General features: G+C 52.6%; 1 protein-coding gene across 1 annotated transcript; it reads right to left on the reverse strand.

Annotated features, from left to right (window-relative positions):
* Nucleotides 1–857: 857 nt before the first annotated feature.
* Nucleotides 858–14,461, reverse strand: SLC35B4 (solute carrier family 35 member B4). Its single transcript, XM_086475072.1, has 10 exons — nucleotides 14,385–14,461; nucleotides 8,686–8,799; nucleotides 7,584–7,686; nucleotides 6,433–6,482; nucleotides 5,205–5,286; nucleotides 3,749–3,809; nucleotides 2,911–3,020; nucleotides 2,601–2,676; nucleotides 2,049–2,124; nucleotides 858–1,104 (listed from the first exon to the last, which is right to left on the reverse strand). Exons 1-10 carry the CDS (start codon nucleotides 14,459–14,461, stop codon nucleotides 858–860), a joined length of 996 nt encoding a protein of 331 aa, XP_086331198.1.
* Nucleotides 14,462–17,566: the final 3,105 nt, after the last annotated feature.

Genomic DNA, 17,566 nt, shown 5'->3' on the forward strand with positions numbered 1-17,566 from the left:
AAGTAGGAAACGACCAAAAAGCGACCCACACTGAGGACCTCACCAAAGCAGGAGGAACCCACGACACCCTCCGGCTGGTGAAGTACCGGCCAAGCCTCAACAGCACTTCACCAACTCCCTGAGGAGGCTGCGAAGGTGACACAGTGGCACTTTCTGTCCCCTTAGCATCACCCCTTTTTGGTTTCCTCAGGCTCCCAGCTAGGCCCTGCTACTAGTGATGGAAGCTCGGTGGCTTGGAATCAGCCCCCTGAGCCATTTCCCCAGTGGAGGATCTACTGGGCAGACTGGAAGGCTGTAGCTACAGGTATCCCTACGGCCCTCCCAGCAGAGGTGGCAGGATCAGGCAACAAGGACTCAGGTTATCAGCCAAGCCTGGCCTTTCCAGTGTAATTCACAACCTGCTGCACAAAGAAGCAGTTCCCCAGGGCTCAGCCACCCGCGGCGGCCACGTGGACATGAGAAGACGGCACCGAACAGGCTCAGGGTCCAGCTCATCAAAGCCTGGAGGAGCGGACAACAGCACCACAACACGGTTGGGCTCCTAACAGAGAACTGGGGCAGCTTTTACATGACTTAAAAAGGGTTATTCAAACAAAAATTAACGAAACAGGGGGAGAGGTTGGAAGCAAAAGGGGTTGCATTAAAAAAAAAAAAAAAAAAAGCAACCTTGCAAAAATAACCGTATTGTCTTTCCATGATCCGTTTCAGGCAGGTTTCCAGCAGAGGCTCCACGTTTCCCAGGAGCTTGGCACAGCCAACACCTCTCCCGTGTTATAAAAACAACCCCCCTCTGGGGGATTCCCTGCTGCTCTGCTCCATAAAACAATAAAAAGGTCCCTGCAGAGTGTCCCCGGCGGTTACTCCTCCTTCAGCCTCTTCCTCCAGCGGGCCAGGAAGGGCCCCAGGCTGTTCCACACCTCCGTGTACATGAGAGTCCCCACGAAGACGAAGATGGTGCCCAGCCAGTGCCAGGCTGTGAAGGGGTTGCGAAAATAGAGGATGGAGAAGATGAGGCTGACGAACTTGCGCAGCGTCACCACCAGTGTGACGGTGAGGGAGGTGCACTCTGTGGTGAGGATGAAGACGCCTCGGATGCAGACGTATCTGGGGTGGGCGGAGGTAAGGGGACATCGGGGCTAAAGAGGGAGGACACGTGGGCAAGCAAAGGACTGGGCAACGGCCAGCCCCAGCTTGGTGACAGAGGGAATAAAATTCCCTTCTCCTCACATCAGCATTTCTACAGCTGTGAACAGCTTCACTACAGAGCCCGGCGACACCCCAAATCTCCTGGACTCCCCCCCCCCAAGCTTGCTGTAGGACAGCAAAACTACCCCACTAGAGCAGCTGGGGCTGAGGTAGTGTCCAAAGGTTAATGGTGCACAGCGTTGACAGTCCCTGCCGTGGAGCCGAGGGAAGCTAAAGCCAGATTTCTCCGTTTATATCCAGCAGAAAGTCTCCTCTGCCCCCTGAGGGGGCACAGGAAAGGTAGATTAAACGAGGGGGGTTCATGGAGGGGCGTGAGCAGCGACAGAGCACAGCACTGTCTCAACAGAGAGAGGAAAATGGTAAGATTTTCGGACTGAAGGGTCTCTTTCTTGAGGGTATCACGGGTTCTTCAGGCTTTCAGAGCTGTCCTCACTGCCTGGAAGACTCCGCACACTGATGTATTACAAAGAGCTCCTGATCTGTCCTTCCTACTCGGAGCCAGCCAGCAAAACCGCTGTGGCCTTATACCAATCAGCCTGTCCCTTGGGGAGGCGGTGGCAGATTTCAGCCACCCTGGAAATAACGTGAGCCTCAGGTTAAATTCCACCCTATTTTTTTTTTCCCCCAAGAGCTGGTGGCCACGTTGTTCAGCCACCCCAGAAAAAAAAATAAAAATCTGAAGTCCCACATTAAATTTCACTCTGAATTTTCCAACAGTTACATGAACATCAGCTCCCAAAGGCAGGGAAGGCTCGAAGGACACGGCAGCCCCACCCCATTCCTCCTCTCCCGCTCTGCTGCCACCTCCGCGGCGCGGCTCACGCCGAGCTTTGAAAGGATACTGAGTGATGACGTTCATGAGGAGGTAGAACCACATGATTGGCAGGGTCAGCCCGATCCCTGGGACCTGGAACGGCTCTGCGGGGAGAAAGGACGGAGCGAGGTCACTGCCCTGCTCATGTTAAAGAAGGTGCAAGGAGAGGTGACGCTCTCCCGGCCCGGATTGACCGTGATCCGGGACACGCCGCAGCTTCAGGAGGCCGTTGCTGCATTAGGCAGACTGAGGTATGGGCACACCTTGATTCTGCTCCAAAGGGAGGGTTATCTTGTTCTGAGTGTGGTAAAGAACAAGAGAGTTTGCGGATGTTTCTCCTTGGACTTCCGTAGGGAAGAAAGGAAGATGGAGGAAGAAGTAGGCTAAGGAAAAAGACATTAAAAGAAAAGCTCTGTCTTGCTTCCTTGTGTCAGGCTTTTGGCTTTCTATCAAACCTGAAAATTCAGAGGGCTTGAACACCCCAAGGCAAGCCTGACCACGCACAACTGCTGGACTGAAAGCTTCCAGCAGCATTTTCCAGAAAGGTACGAGGGCAAGGATCCGTCTGTGCAACACTCACCAGACTGGCTGAAGAGGACCGCGTGGTGGTAGATGTTTGGGGCAAGGAGGAGAAAGCCAGGGAGCGGTAACGCGTGCTGGAGAGAAAAGCAAAGACGTGATGTGAAGCCACCCCGTGATGTGAACAGATTACATGAACCCACCCCACCTCTCACCCTGGGCAACCAGCCTCACACATGAGAGCACATGCTCCGGCCTTGTGTGACCCTCTGGATTTGTGCCGAGTATGGGGTGGGAGGTGGGAGGGGAAGGGCCTCTCTCAGCCGTCCTAGCCGCCCAGTCCAAGGAACACAAAAGATGTGGAGACTTACATTGTAGAAAAGGGCCTCTTTGGAGTGCTTCCCAAACTGCTTGTACAGCGTCTCCTGGAAAATCCCCATCCTGGCAGACATGAGGAGGGCGAAGGTGAGTGCAGCAATACCTGGAACAGAAGCACAGCCTCGCAACGCTGCTCGTCAACCCGCTTGAAGACTCCTACGATGTAGCTTTCAGGGAAAAAAAGCCAAAATATCCAGACTCGGTAAGAAAACTGATAACGGTCTGGAGGACACAGGTATCTTATTACAAAGGCTGAGATGCCAAAAGACTTCTTGGGATACCGGGGATACGGTCATTTGCCTCTACTGACAGTACATCAACCCCAGGTTCCTCAAAAAGCCACCAACAACCTACGCTGGAGGTACAGAAATAGACTCAAGTGCCAGAATTTAAAGACTCCTCCACGAAATACCGCACTGAACGAACGCTCGAACCAGCCTCAGCCCCTCTCCCTCTCCGCAGCAGATCTCACAGCACCAGCTCTATCAGGTCGGGCTGCTTTTGCAAAGAGAAATCAGGAAGATCTCTGCAAACGTGCACGACTGTAGTCTCATCCTGCCACCAAGCCACTACCTTGCAGGACCCCCTTAGGTGCTGTATTTAACTTGTTGGCCAAAGGAAGAGTTATCTCCCTGCCCAAAGCTGCTAACGAGCGCCACAAACCCCCGTCCTTTGCAAATCAACATCCACCAGATGCTCAGCACATCTTAGCCTCAGCAGGAGGACTCCCACCACGGTCTGCTTTGCACAACCCCCATGGCCAAGGACATCAGAGAGCCAAGTCCTGCCAGTATCCCAGCACGGTCAGCTGGAGATGTGGCACTCACATACCCAGCAGCCACCACAAGAAAACCTGGAGTCCGTCCTCTTCGTTTAAGCTGGAGTCAGATGCCTGGTGGAGGGAAGCACAACACAGACACCGTGAGCTACCACGTCCCCGCAGCTCATTCGGACCTGCCTCTGCCTCACTCTTGGTTTGTGTGCTGTGTTCCAAGCGAGCCCACAAAGCCAAGACCACCCAAGGTCTCACATTTCCCAGTGTTGCTTCCCTGGCTGAACCAGAGGCGGCAGCAACTACAGCACGCTGTGCTTTCCACTCTGCTTCAGGGAACGCACCGGATTCCAGGGGAAAAAAGTGTCAATGTCTGATCAAGAGAGTAGCTTTTCTGAAAGAAATGTCCTGGCTTGGCGAGAGACCGAACTCTTCAACCACAAAACCCAAGGAGTGCCGCTCAGAGAGCTCTCGAAGCCAGCCCACCAGCAGGGTCCTCTGCCCCATCTCAGAGCTGAGTGTGCAGGAAAGGACAAGGGCTCTGGCCAAGCCCCAGTCAGGTACTAAAACCAGGGCTCTGGCTTGAGGTCAAGGCATTGAGGAAACCAGGCCTGTAGATGCTGTCAGCCAAGGGTAAAACTCGAGGAAGCATGACTTTGGCCTCTTTCTCACTGTGGTTTAGGGGCAAATATGATTACACACCTTTGCCACAACTGTCTGGACTACACCAAAACCCCAGGCTGAGAGTTTATCTGGATTAATACAGAACAAGGGGGCACGGCACAGACCTTCCTCAGACATCCTGAGAGTACAAAAAGCTATTAAATGGTGGGGGACTTGGGAGGTTTGTCAGCCCCGTTTCATTTCCAATTTCTCAGAGCTGGATTGAGTACAACCCATTTGCAGTTGATCACCACTTTACGGTATTTCTCTGTCTTCAGTTGACAAGATCAGGCTGTGGGTGCTGACCCAGGAAAAGCCCACGGTGGTGTTACACACGGATTTTCTTCACTCCCTCCCGTTCTCCAAATATGTGAGCTTTATTTCAAGGGTCACAGAAAGTCACACTGGGTGACAACAGGTCTGGAAAAATCTAGCCTGAAAGCCAACAGCCTCTTCTGGGATAAAAAGAGCAAAGACTCAAGATGGCTGAGTTTTTGTCTAAGATTCACCTGCTCCTCACTGTAACACATACCAGTAAGGGCAAGAGCTTCTAGCTGTTATCGCTGTGGTAAAAAAAAATAATGGTTTATTCTCAGCAAAAAGCAACCTGAATGGGTTAAAAGGCACCTGTGATTAAGTCAAACCACACGCACGTGTCTGCGCCCCCTCCCTCCAAACCACAGGAAAAGGAGACCAGGAACAAAAGCTTTCGGGGAGCAGATCTAGAGCTAGGAGACATCTTGTCTCTCCACGAATCGTCAGGCAAAGAGAATTACTGATGAAGGTGCTGACAGCAGCTCCTCCTGTCAATAAGGTTCACAGCTCTGACCTCAGGCCCTTTCCAATCCTTACCACTTGCTTTGCAGACATGAAAGTGCAGGTGAAGATCCCCACGGACACCAGGGCGATGGATGCGTATTTAGTTATGCTGTATCTGCACGGGGGAGAAGAGAGATGTCAGTGACCCGTCCCAGCCTCGTGTGGTTCCTCCACTGCGCCCCTGCATTGCATTTTGCTCCACTGCAGCGGGGTGAACCTGTGGCAGTGGGCACATAGCCACTACCTAAAGCTGGACATGGCCAGGAGGGAAAGCTAACTGACTCCAACTGCAACAAAAAAGCAGCATTTTGGACCAAGATCTCCTTGCCTGTGGCAAAGGATCTCTCTCAGATCAAAGCCAGGGCAGATCTCTGCATAGGGATGGAGTGGCAGGGGATGTGTCCACATTGGTCCAGACCCCAAGCAGCTGGGAGGACCCTCCTGTCCTGATGTCTTTGCCCACTGTGGTGGGTTGACCCCAGCCAGCAGCCAAGCACCCACCCAGCCGCTCGCTCATTCCCCCAATACCTTGTGGCCTGGGTGAGAGAACCAGAAAAGAGCAAGAAAACTCGTGGGTCGAGCTAATGGGTTTAATAAGTGAGGAGGGGAAAAAACCTCAGAACAAACCCACTTACCACCTCCCACAAGCATGGCCATCTTGGAAGCCAACTCCCCCCAACCCCCTTCTTCCTCTACCCTGGTTTCCATCGCAGTGTACAACGTTACACGGCTTGGAATATCCCCTTTGGCCACTTCAGGCCAGCTGTCCTGGCTGCATCCCCTCTCAACTTCTTGTCCAACCCCAGCCTGCTCACTGGGGAGGCAGGCCGAGGGGGAAAAAGAGAAAGTCTTGACACTGTGTTCAACCAAAACAACAGTGTGCTATCGACACTGGTTTTGCCACAAATCCGAAACGGAGCACGATACCGGCTGCTATTCCCAGTCAGAGCCAGTACACCCATCCATCACGAGTGGTACTCGCCTCACACAAGAGGAAAGAAGAGCTAACACAGAGGGCTGCAACCATGTGTAAAAGCTCTCTCTTCAGTCCATGCTTGCCTTAAAGGAAGGAGTGAGGGGTGGTGGAAATGCAGAAGAGGGAACTAATCCAGCCCCTAGTCCAGGCACACCTCTGTGGCCCAGTTCTCCCACCAGTAAAACAAAAATATTTAACAGGAAAGGGGAGGGCGCTAAACACCAGTCAGGATGATTAAGTCAACGGCAAAGCGTTCTCTGGTGATATGAGAGGCTTGTGATTTACCTTTTCTTCAAAATGATGATACCTAGAGCCATGCTTGCTATGAGAGAGCCCTGGGAAGGAAGAGAGAGGAGGAGAAAAACAAAACAGAAGGTCAGCATGACAAAATTCCCCAGACTGGGACGCCCGCCCCAGAGAAACACCACAAACTCAATACAACTAACGCCAAAACACCAACAGAAAGGGCCAGAACAGGATCAGGGAGACTGACAGGGTGGGGAAGAGTCTCACTGCAGCTAGGAGGAAGGGAGAAGTTGAGCTGGGTGGCTCAGGAGCAAGGATGCTGGGGCAAACAGGCTACTGGGATCTTCTGGCCAGTGGGCCTCCTCCCTTTTCTGGCCCACTCGTGACACCCAGTGTGTGCTACAGACCAGAACGGGGTCAAATCACTGTTTTTTTAAATTCAGAACAGGAGTATGGCTCCACAGATTGACTGCAGGGCTGCAATACAAGAACCACCCCTCAGGGTTAATGTGGGACAGGGTTTCTAGAGCCTTGTTTGGTTTTCGGCTTTTTAACCTCTCCTGACTTCAGGTATCTCAACCCCACGATGAGTTGTGGGAGAACAGCTGCTGCCCAGCAGATTTTGTTATTCCCAACAGCTGGGGCTACATTTCCTTTGGTTTTACCAGATGTTTCAGCCTGACACCCATCTACACTTAAGTGAAGATGCATTTTAACAGCATTTCCCAAAGCAAAGACTTATGCAGGAACACTGCAGGTGGAACTAGGCCAAATCCATGCTCTGTGACCTGGGGCATTTAACCAAGACACCTACACCAGGACATGAACCACTTGGCGTAGCTGTGCGGTGGAAGGGAAAGCTGGGTCCCTTCAGCCCAGCAATTCAGCCTATCCAGGGCCGACCACCAGAGTCTGGGCTTGGTTTTGTCACTGTTACTTCCCCTCAAAGCCTGTTTGAGCCTCAGTTGCCTCGTCTGTCCATTAAGTTGAAATTTAATGATCAACCCTGCGAAAGCGAGAACTGGAGCTGAGCCTTCAGAGCAAGGCTGCTCTCCCCAAAGGTTAGACAGAGTTTAGAATTTGCACAGGGTTGTGGTGCCCTCAGGGAAAGAGAGGGTGGCAGACTACACGCAGAGATGATGGGAAGAGATGTCAGGTGAGGAGGGAAAGGATGGCATGGCAGTACTCACTGATCTGAAGATCATGTGCAGCGGCATGGCGATATTTAAGTTCAGGGCATAGTTGTTCACCACACTGACGGTGAAGAACATGGCCACCATGATGAAATAGTACCTGAAACACAAACACACAAAAACCAGCTGGTAGCTGTGCTTGTCCTTCCGTGGGATGCTGGGTGGCACCTTCAGAACGGATTATGGGTTGCAAGGAAAGGTCTGGAGCGGAGCAGGAACCCACCTAGCTCATGGGGTCTGTGACTAATGAGAAGATCAATCCACTTTGGCCGCAGCAGGGAACAGGAAACCTGACCTGCTTGTGCTAATCCCAGAAGCAAAAGGGGAACTGAGGATGCCCCAGCCGGGATCTTTGACACTGACTCCCTCCAGACTCCTCTTTCCTAAGTACAGTGGCCTAAGACAAGGCTTGATTTGAGGGGATTAAATTTCTGCCAGCAGGCATCGCTACCCTGAGTGGAAGGAGAAACTATTCAAACCCAGGCTGAACACCCCCGTGATTCCACATCCACGCTACAGAGCCTCCACAAAATGAAGTTCCTCGCTGCCACGCAGCCGGGAACGGCACTAAACTTGCCCTCAACTTTCTTCCACGAGGATCTCTGGCCCGAGCCCTCAGCGCAGTGCTCTGTTTTGCCACGGGCAGTCTGCTAAGGAACCCCACGAAACCTCCCCACTTCACTTCAGCCACCAGGGAGGAGAGCAGGGACATGCCAGGCCATTGCCAGGACAAGATCAGCCCTGACAGAGAAATGCAAAGGTTAATTTGGCTGCGTTGCCAGTAAACCTCTCCCTCCCACGCTCATCGCGCCAGAGATACAGCAAGCTCTTCAAACACAGCAAACTCTTAACTGTGCAAGACACCACCCTGTTTCTTGGACAGGAAAGTATCTGATGGCAATTTCCTATAAAGAATTCTCGATAAACAAGGAGTTCATATTTTATCAGGCGTCACAGATTGTCAACGTGGCTTCGCAAGCGCTGCAGAATGGATGGGATTTAGCCAGGATAAATGGTTAAGCTGTTTTATGAAACATTTCTTGAGATAACCGAGAGCAAGTCCATTTGTGCCCAGCGAAAGCGTTCAGATCGTCTGTACCTTATTGGTATGGCTGGCCTCTTCCTCCCAAAGTTGGCTTCGAAGAGAAAGCCTTCCACCGCGATAAACAGGAACTGGGAGAACGTCACGATGTTCCCACATCCTGGAAACTGCCTGCAAGCATGGAGAAGACACAAGCATAAGAGCAATGCCATGGAGAACAAACACTGCACTGGGTTCCAATCAAAATGAGGCTCACAGCGCATCACCCCAGAGCGAGCGTCGACCTGGAGGGGCTTTACCGCTTTATCTGTCCGGGTTCTCGTGTTGCCTTTGTTAAAACACGTCCCTGCAGGTGTTTATTCACCTGCACTTGCAGATACCTGTGCAGCAAGCCCTTCCTCAAGGGTTTCCAAAGAGGAAGCGAGCAGCCACCCCCGTCACGCGGTGAATTGAGTCTGGAAGTGACAGAGGAAATGGGTCACGTCACACCAGGGTCCGAAAGAGCGACGTCAAGCACCGACACAACCACACCGACGCTGGCTCTCCGTCCTTCTCGTGGGGAAGTGGTTTTGATAAGGCTCACACCCTACCTACAAGCTGCTGTGTTTGTTAGAGGCCAAGCGAAGCGATGAGCCCACCCAGGAGGAAGGCGGCAGGATTTCCAAAAGCCCCGATTTCCACCGCATGAGGGAAGTGCCAAGGTCAGGTCCCGTGTCTGCAGAGCAAGGCGTAGTGTCCGTGGCTCTGCTTGTCCCCCATCCCCAGGACGTGTGAACACAAGCCCGGACCTGCTTTCTGTTCACTCAGCAAGCTTTAGCTCTCTGCCCTCCTGCGTCTGCTGGATGCAAAAGGTTGGTTTTAGGTTCAAGAAGGAACCTGCAGCAGCTGCTCATCACAGGAGCCCCAAAACGCCGTGGCATTAAATGCCACATGATAGTCAGGCGACCCAGGGAGCTGGCTAACGTGACCCACACTTTGCACTGAAGGTTTCAAACTCCACAAGGTATCGAAAGCCACAAACCAGCCTCTGACCTCGAAGGAGACCCACTTAGCCAAGCATCTTTGTCCTCCCAGAGAGACCCAGGCGCTGCAGTTACCACGAGCTTTGCAGTGATCACTACCTTTGCAGCGGAAACGAAACCACCTTTGAGCAAATCAACCTTGTGTGTTTTATTCTGAGGGAAGAGGAATTACACTCAAGGCCAAGAGAGCCCGTAACAGCCTGATATTGAACAAATACTCCCCGCTCACCCATTCCTAGCAGACATGCCTGCTGCAGACCCTGCCTCCTTCCTAAGAAGCTTACAGGGAGCAGGAGAGGATTTCCTGGGAGGCACACAGTCAGCCGCGGGCTCAGAGGAGGCCGTGACACGTCAGATAATCAGAAAGCTCGCTGTCGTTTGCAGCAGAAGACCGAGGAATTTGAGCAAGTGCTTCCCCGTTCCCTGGTGCAAGGCAGAAACTGAGGCCAAGGACTTAACGGAGAAGCTGCACCCCGCTGAGCCCCCATCCCCTGCTGCACAAGCATGTAGCTTGCTCACGCCACACGCCATCAGAAGCAGTTAGAGGCTGGCTCTAGACTCAGTTTTGGGGAACGCAAGCTGAGAGACGCACTGGAGAAGAGGAATATCCAAGCTGTCTCCTGGGTAGCAGAGCCGAGGGCCTGGTCTCCTCCAAAATCTCCTCTGTCACCCCCCAGACTTCTCTGAAGCGGCAGCAGCGCTCTGGTTAATGCAGAGCTGTCCACGTCGTTGCCACCAAACAGCACCTGGAAAGGCCACCTTCTCCCTGCATTTTCCATGGGGTGGGCATTAGCCTGAGCCCCTCCCCTCTACCCACCTGCCAATTTTCACATTTTTTAGAGCTTAATTGTCCACGAGACTTCAATCGCCGCTGTGCAATGAGGTTAAGAGTTTCCAAAGTTACTTGGGGGAAGAGAAGAGACACTGAACTGGAGAGAGAAGCCAGGCTCCAGGATTGTAAAGCCAGGCTTCAGGATTGTAAACCTTATCTCTGTCGGGGAATACAAAGTAAACTTGGAATAAACCAAGACCGTTTCCATGCACTAGACTGTTTCCTCCCCATTCACAGATCCTTGCACTCAGTCACTTGCTGAACATATGACCTCGCATGATCAGTAAAGTGTTGACACAGGGTTAATGTGTTGACTGATCATAAAAAGGCAAACAAACAAAAAAAAAAAACCACCCCAAACCCCAGGCTGTATCTGCTCGTGCCTTTGACTCACAGTCCTAACCCACTGATAGAGCTACAGGAAGTGACAAGAAGTCTGGATAGATCAACCGAAGATTTGCTTTAGCTGTAGTCGACTGATACTGAGTTCTCGAGAAGCAACGCAGAAACACTGCGATGTAACCGTTGTAATAAAGAATGGCTAACTAGCTTTTAGAAAACTGGCTTTTAGAAAAGAACTGCTGCCCAGCCTTTAGAGACGGGGAGGGAGGCTGATTTGTACCAACCCTTGTGCACAGATCCATCGTGGACTAACTAACACACGCTGTAAAGATAAGAATGAAGCAGAATCCGCCCAGCGAAGGACGCCCGGTGGGATCCTCCAGTCAGACTGTGGGGCTCAAGGAACACAAAGGGCTGAGCAGGAGAGACAGGGAGGGCAGCGAGCGAGAGCTGGTGCTGCCGTTTGGAAAAGCCCCAGGATGGCGCAGGGCAGGCGCCACAGGGCAAGTTCGAAAGTTCAACCCTGAGGAAGACTCGGACCTTCATCCCCAACGACCACCAAGGACCCCCAATGGGGGCGTAACTTGGGTGGACTGAGGCGGGACGATGGGAGGAACTTAGGTTAATGAATTCCTGGAAATAATTAGAATAACCCAACCTTTTCATAGAAATGTAATGAATAAACACGAAAGCTGTAAATATAAGGCAAAAATCCCGATGCTTGGGCGCGCAGGGATGGAAGGAGCCATCCCCCGTGCTGCCCGGCGCCGCAGGAAAGAATCCCTGCTGGATAACACTGAGTTGTTAGTGAGTTTTCTCGGCTTCACTGTCACCCTGCCTCCTAGGATGGAATTGCCTGGGCTGTCAGTGTCTAGCAGCCCTGGCAGATGGTGGGACAAGACAGCCGGAGCGGGGCTCTCGGTCACGTCAGAGGAGCACAGACTAGTCCAACTTCTGCGCATCAGTTTGGGGCACGCTGATGCAGAGTGCTCTCCGTCGGCCAGAACTCCACACAAGCAATCCCTTCTTCAAGGAAGATTTCTGTCCATCGCTGCAGAAGACTCCATATTCCATAGGGAATCCCTTCAACAGCCCCTGCTGAAGAACACCCCCCCAACGCATTCGCACCGTACAGGGGAGAAACCCCATCGTTACCTCCCAGGCAGAGCCTCAACTGTTTTTACAGAGAAGGCACCTCACAAGGTCACAGCTTCAGAAGGTGAAGAGCAGATCAGGGGCTTTCTACCCAGGCCTGTAGGTACATGGCACGCAAGCTTCGGCATCACGGCTCAAAGACAGACCTCCCCAGGTCAACTAGGAAAGGACACGAGCAGAATACGTCGAGTTGCTCCAAACATGGGAGATGGGATGAACTCATCGGTGTTTCTTGCCCTGTCCAAGCCTCCTTCCGTTATCCAGGCAGGGGCTTGTTTAACTCGCTCTTGAAAACCTCCAACAAGGAGCTTCCCCACTCTCTCCCTTACAAACCCACTTCACTACACTGAGAGGGAGCAAATCTGGTGTTTTGGGCTGCTTTCCATCCCCTTCACAGCAATTTAAGCCCCTTATTTCTTGTTCTGCCTCCAGAGCCTAGCAGAAAAACTTCTCTGCTCTTCTCTGCAGCCATTCTCCACACGTTTAAAGTCTTTTGTCTGTCCTCAGGCATCTCTAGACTAAACAGTTCTCATTCCTTTACTCCTTCCTCATAAATCCTGAGTAAATTTCTCCCAATCACCTTTGTTATTCCTCATTAGACTGTCAAGTCTGGTCAATGCCTTCTCTTATGATCCTGTTCCAGGACTTGGCTTGTTATGGGAAGATTCATCTTCAGGAGGGACTTTTCCCTCCAAATAACACCAAGACCCGAAGAAATAACCAACGTTACCCCAATTTAGGGACCAAAGATGAACAGGGCAAGTGAGGGGCACAGGAACTGAGCTGTTAGGAATAGGAGAATTTCTAAAGTGGATGAGAGGCAATGTTTAAGAGAAGCTTGTGTGTGAAAAGCAGCTTTTCTTAGATCTCTGCAGTTGGACCTCTAGGATTTGCTGCTCAAAATCCCTTCTGGGGTTGAGACACCTAATGCAGCCTTTGAGTAGGGCCAAATGCCTCACTTTTGTTTTAAGGTCTGGCTGGAGGCCACACAAGCCTAGCATGTCTTGTAAGTATCTTGCAAGCAAGTGCAAGAAGCCAGGTCCAAAGCTTTCTTAACCTCGAAGGGGCCCATTCCTCCTCCCTCACTGGTATTGCAGCACAAGCCAGGCAGGAAAGGCAGAGGTTAGAGCAATCCCCAAGAGGAAAGACAACTCATCTTCCTCCAGGAACTGCTTCTTGATTTATCCAGCAATTGCTGAGCAATTGTGCAACCCTGTGTTAAGGTACCTGCATCCTGGCCTCCCACTTTGAAGCAAATAGCCCCACTGCTGGCTTAGAGAGTCAGGCTCTTTTGCATTCCCTTTTTCTCTTAACAATCTTGGACGATGACGGGCAGGGAAGAAGTAAGGGCAGGTTTTAATTATTAGTTTTGAAAGCCTGGGCATGATGGAAGTGAACATAGTACCGAATGGTCAGGGGATGCAGCTCCACACTGACTTAATACGATCGTAGACGCAGAACTAGTTCAATCATTACTTTTTTCCAGTCAGGTCTAGCAGTTTTGCCTTCACAGCTCGCTGACCAGCCCTGGAAACAAAACCAACAGCCCGTCACCTTTTCCAAGCCACGCCAGCCTTCCTCCATCAGGGAGAGGAAGGTGACGCAGCACTCGGGCGTACCCCAAATGTCAGCCCTCCTCTCTCTTTCTCTCTCTGCAACCTGGCAAGCCGCCTTTGCTCCGTGTGCCACGAAGGACTCCTCGCCCTCACCGCGCTGGCTTTGCAGCCGCGTGACCCTGCCGAAGATCACATTTCCAGATGGACCACGTTCCGTTGGCCCTGCCTGCTGTCCCCGGGGAACCCCCAGCCTGCTCCCGCGTGCCTTCTCCTTGGGATTTCAGCCGTTACTTGTATGAGGGGCTGGGATGAGAGAGCAGGGGTGGTGGGGATACTTTAGGGCCAGACTGATGCGGTGGTCCCTATGTCAGCAGAGACGGGAGATCCCCAGTGCCTGGGCAGGATACTGAAGCAGCCAGTGACAGGGCCAGACTGGGCCCAAACCGAGAGGGACAGCCCCCCAAAAAAACCCCAAAACCCCATCAGATGGTGACACAGCAAGGCCAGGGCCCGGCGATCCACACCCGGGCTCCTCTCGGCACCTTGATGAGGAGCCCCGAGCCCTGGGGCTGCCCCCCAAGCTGTGAGGGGGGCCGACCAGCCCGCCGGGGCTGGATGCCGGCCCCCCAAATCCTCTCACACACCCCACCCCACCTCCCCCAGGCTCCTGGAGACCCCCTGGGCACCGCTGCCGCTTCCTCCCCTCGCAACTCCCGAAGCCGGTGGGGGAGACCCTGCGGCCCCCAGCCCCCCAGGGACCCTCCCCCGCCTCCCCCGATCCCATTCCTGCCCCTAACCCCTGCCCCCAACCCCTCCTTCTGCCCCCAAACCCTCTCCCCGGCCCCGCACCTGACCAGCAGCTCCAGGAACACCACGTTGCTACAGCAGCCGCCGAACACCAGCCCCACCGCCACGGCCGGGTGCATGGTGTCGCCCCAAGCAGCAAGGAGGCGTCCCGGGCCGCCACTGCATCCCGCTCCCGGGCCGCGGCCCCGCTCCCGGCCCCGGCCTCACCGCCCCCGCTTCCTCCCGGGGGCCGGTAGTTCGCTCCCCGCCCGCCGCCCGTTCACCGACACCGCCGCCGCTCTACGGCAGGGACTACAACTCCCGGCGGCCCTCGCGACGCTTTCCCACCGCCTCCTTCAGGCGGTGCCGCCCCGCGGGGCATGATGGGGGTTGTAGTTCCGCGGCGGGGGCGGGCGGTAGTGGCGGCGTGGGGTTCGGGGCTGAGGTGGCGTGAGGAGAAGGCGGGGCGGGAGCGGCTCAAACGGCGCTTCCCTGCTGAGGATCAGCGGCTAATTGCCGTTTTGGGTCTAAATCATGGAATTATAGCTTCGATGTGAAACCGAGCTTGCCCGAGGCCTGTGGTGGAGCCTCTTGGGAGGCCCTGGCTGCAGCCCGTGTCGGTGGCACCGTGATGGTGACAGAAACGCCGAGGCGGCAAAACTGGTTTTTCAAGCAATTGTGTGCTTGGAGGGACATGAGGGCTCCAAGGAGGGTCCGGGAAGGGGAGAAGGGAGGAAAAAGTGCCCAAATGGTGGTGCTGGGGTGGCTTGGGGACCGTGTGGGTCTGACAACACCAGCAGCCAGCCACCGCTTCGCAGGGGGAGGTGGAGGGAATAACAACCCGTTGGGGGCGATGGACGAGGGGGTATTTCTGGCCGTGACCCTGCGACCATCAAGGTGGGAGAGAAGGGCGCTGCGATGCTGGAGATGGAGGGTTTGGGTGAGAGGATTGTCGGGGTGTGGGGACAAACTGCACCCCGAGGTGCTGCGCCTGCCCCGGCTGCAATGTTGTACTTATTGGTTTGGCTTCATGACTGGGCACTTCGGTTTCTTTTGTCAGGGTGAAGAGAGTGTCATGTCAGTCATAGTAAAAACATGGAATAACACAGCCACTCCAAGGATCCAGCCCCGATATGTGGACTCCAGTCTGGCATGGACTTTCTGTAGGGCTTAATACAGTGTCTGCGGCACCTTCAGTTTTATTTTGTCCCTGTTAGATCGTGTTGTTGCCCTGTTACTCCTTATTGCTGTGTCCTAGAGTGTGTTTTTCCGTTCTTGCAGTTGGAGCAATTCGTATGTTGTGCTGTTAACGTAGCTGCCTATCACTCAGGGATGAAGCGTCTTCTTTTCTGAAGTGGTGTGGAGTGCCCTGGTAAAGCATCTGACAAAGCCCTCTGTGATCTATAGAAGCCATATGGATCAAAAAGTAGGATTTTCATGCTGTAGATGTTTCATTTTAATAAAGTTTTGATCTGAATCAGACCCAAATCTTTTTTTTTTTTTTTTTTTTTCCCCTTGAATACCGCAAGTGTGAAATCCCATGAACGCATTGCAAAGAACTATGGTGAGTCCAAAAATGAAGCACTTCTCCTTATGATTTCCAGCTCTTCAGGGAATGTGACAGCCTTGGCAGCTCCTCCGCTGCTAAAAGCAGCTAATGACAGGGGCGAAACTGCCAGGATTGCCCATTTCTTTTGCCCACTGTGAGAGTTTCTAGCCTCTTTGTCTCCAAGCTGGAGATCCCAGGGTTCCAGACTCCTTACCTGGGGGCTGGAAACCCAGGGTGGTTGGAACGTGTCCTCAGGGCTTACATGAGCTGTGGCTGAAAACCTGGGAACTAGAGCCAGGAATCCTTGGGTATCTTGTGGGCTTTGCCAGCAGGTAGAAACACTGCGGTATCTTGATAAAAACATCACAGACCCAAGGGATCTGGGGCCTCCTTTGTGATGTTTCTGGGAGTTTTGGCTTGGGATGTACCCTCTAGGAGGATGGTCTGCCAGAAAATTATGCTTTGGGGGTTCAAGAGTGTGGGAGACCCGCTGGAAACCCTGACAGTTTTGCTGAGCTCTTGCTCTATATTTGGCAGAAGTTCATTGTTCCCCCCGTTTCACAAAACATTTCGGTGTTTTCTGACTTCACGCTAGGTAGAAGCGCTTCGACTGGCTTCCTTGGTCTTCCCATCAAGTCCTTTTAAATGGTTTATATATTATTAAAAAGCACCATGGCTCATTAGCAACAAACAAAGACGATTGCTCAGGCTTGCTGGCACTTTGTAACGTCCCCAGGGTTTCCTGCTTCCACATCCTCAGCTGCTGCACAGGTCAGAATGATCGATTTTTTTCTGTTCCCTTCACTAATAAGCTTTTGCTACCTTGGGTGCTCACTTCTTCGCCTTTCATTTGCTTCCTTTGTGCTTCAAAGGGAGTGGGGGCTGTTTTTCTGCCACAACAAATGTGCCGCACCTTGGTTCCTAAATGCATTAAGCCACAGAACAAATTGCTTCTTTTGAACTGCTCCAGTGTAACAGTAAAACCAAAATGTCAGCTCATAAAGCATTTTGCGCTGTTCATTGTAGCCTGGCACCTCTGGGAGGGCAGTCTTGTCTGGGCTGGCGAGGGCTTCCCATCCTTTCTAACCTAACTACGAGGTTGGTTCTGGGACAAATTGTCTGGCTGAGGAAAGTTCTCAGTCTGTTGAGTTCGTGGTCTAATTCTTAGGGGGTGGGGGCTCGTATCGCTGCAAAAACTTCCAGGTTGCCTCAGTATAAGGCTAGAGATGTAGTTTTTGGACTTGCCTTTTTTCCTTTGTGTGGAGTGAGATCGGTTCGTCCCAGCTGTGATGCTGGACCAACGTGCCGAGCTCCCTGTTTGCAGGTTGGTGTATCCTTCACAAGCGATCCCGGTCACAGGTCTAAGATCTAATAGTATAATTCACTCCCATTAAAATAAAATTTAGATCCACTCAAAATTCAGTTCACGTCAGCTCTATGATGTCGAAAGGAATGACAAAATAATGACAGAAAATAGGGAAAAAAAAATCATATTAATATTAAAAAAACATTTCAAACATAATTTAAAAATCAGTTCACCTTCGCCGTATCGAAAAGCGGACGCCCGGTGGTGTCAGTGTAAGCATCCGACGAACAAGAGCGATTTCTCAGCCTTGTCTCTCTACCAGGAGTGAATACTAACTCTCGGCGGTGCAGCCAAGTTGTCTTGCACGCTGTGAATGCCCTCGAGGCCATG

Source organism: Leptosomus discolor, chromosome 1, assembly GCF_034619465.1.
Source record: "Leptosomus discolor isolate bLepDis1 chromosome 1, bLepDis1.hap2, whole genome shotgun sequence".
Taxonomy (NCBI): Eukaryota; Metazoa; Chordata; class Aves; order Leptosomiformes; family Leptosomidae; genus Leptosomus; species Leptosomus discolor.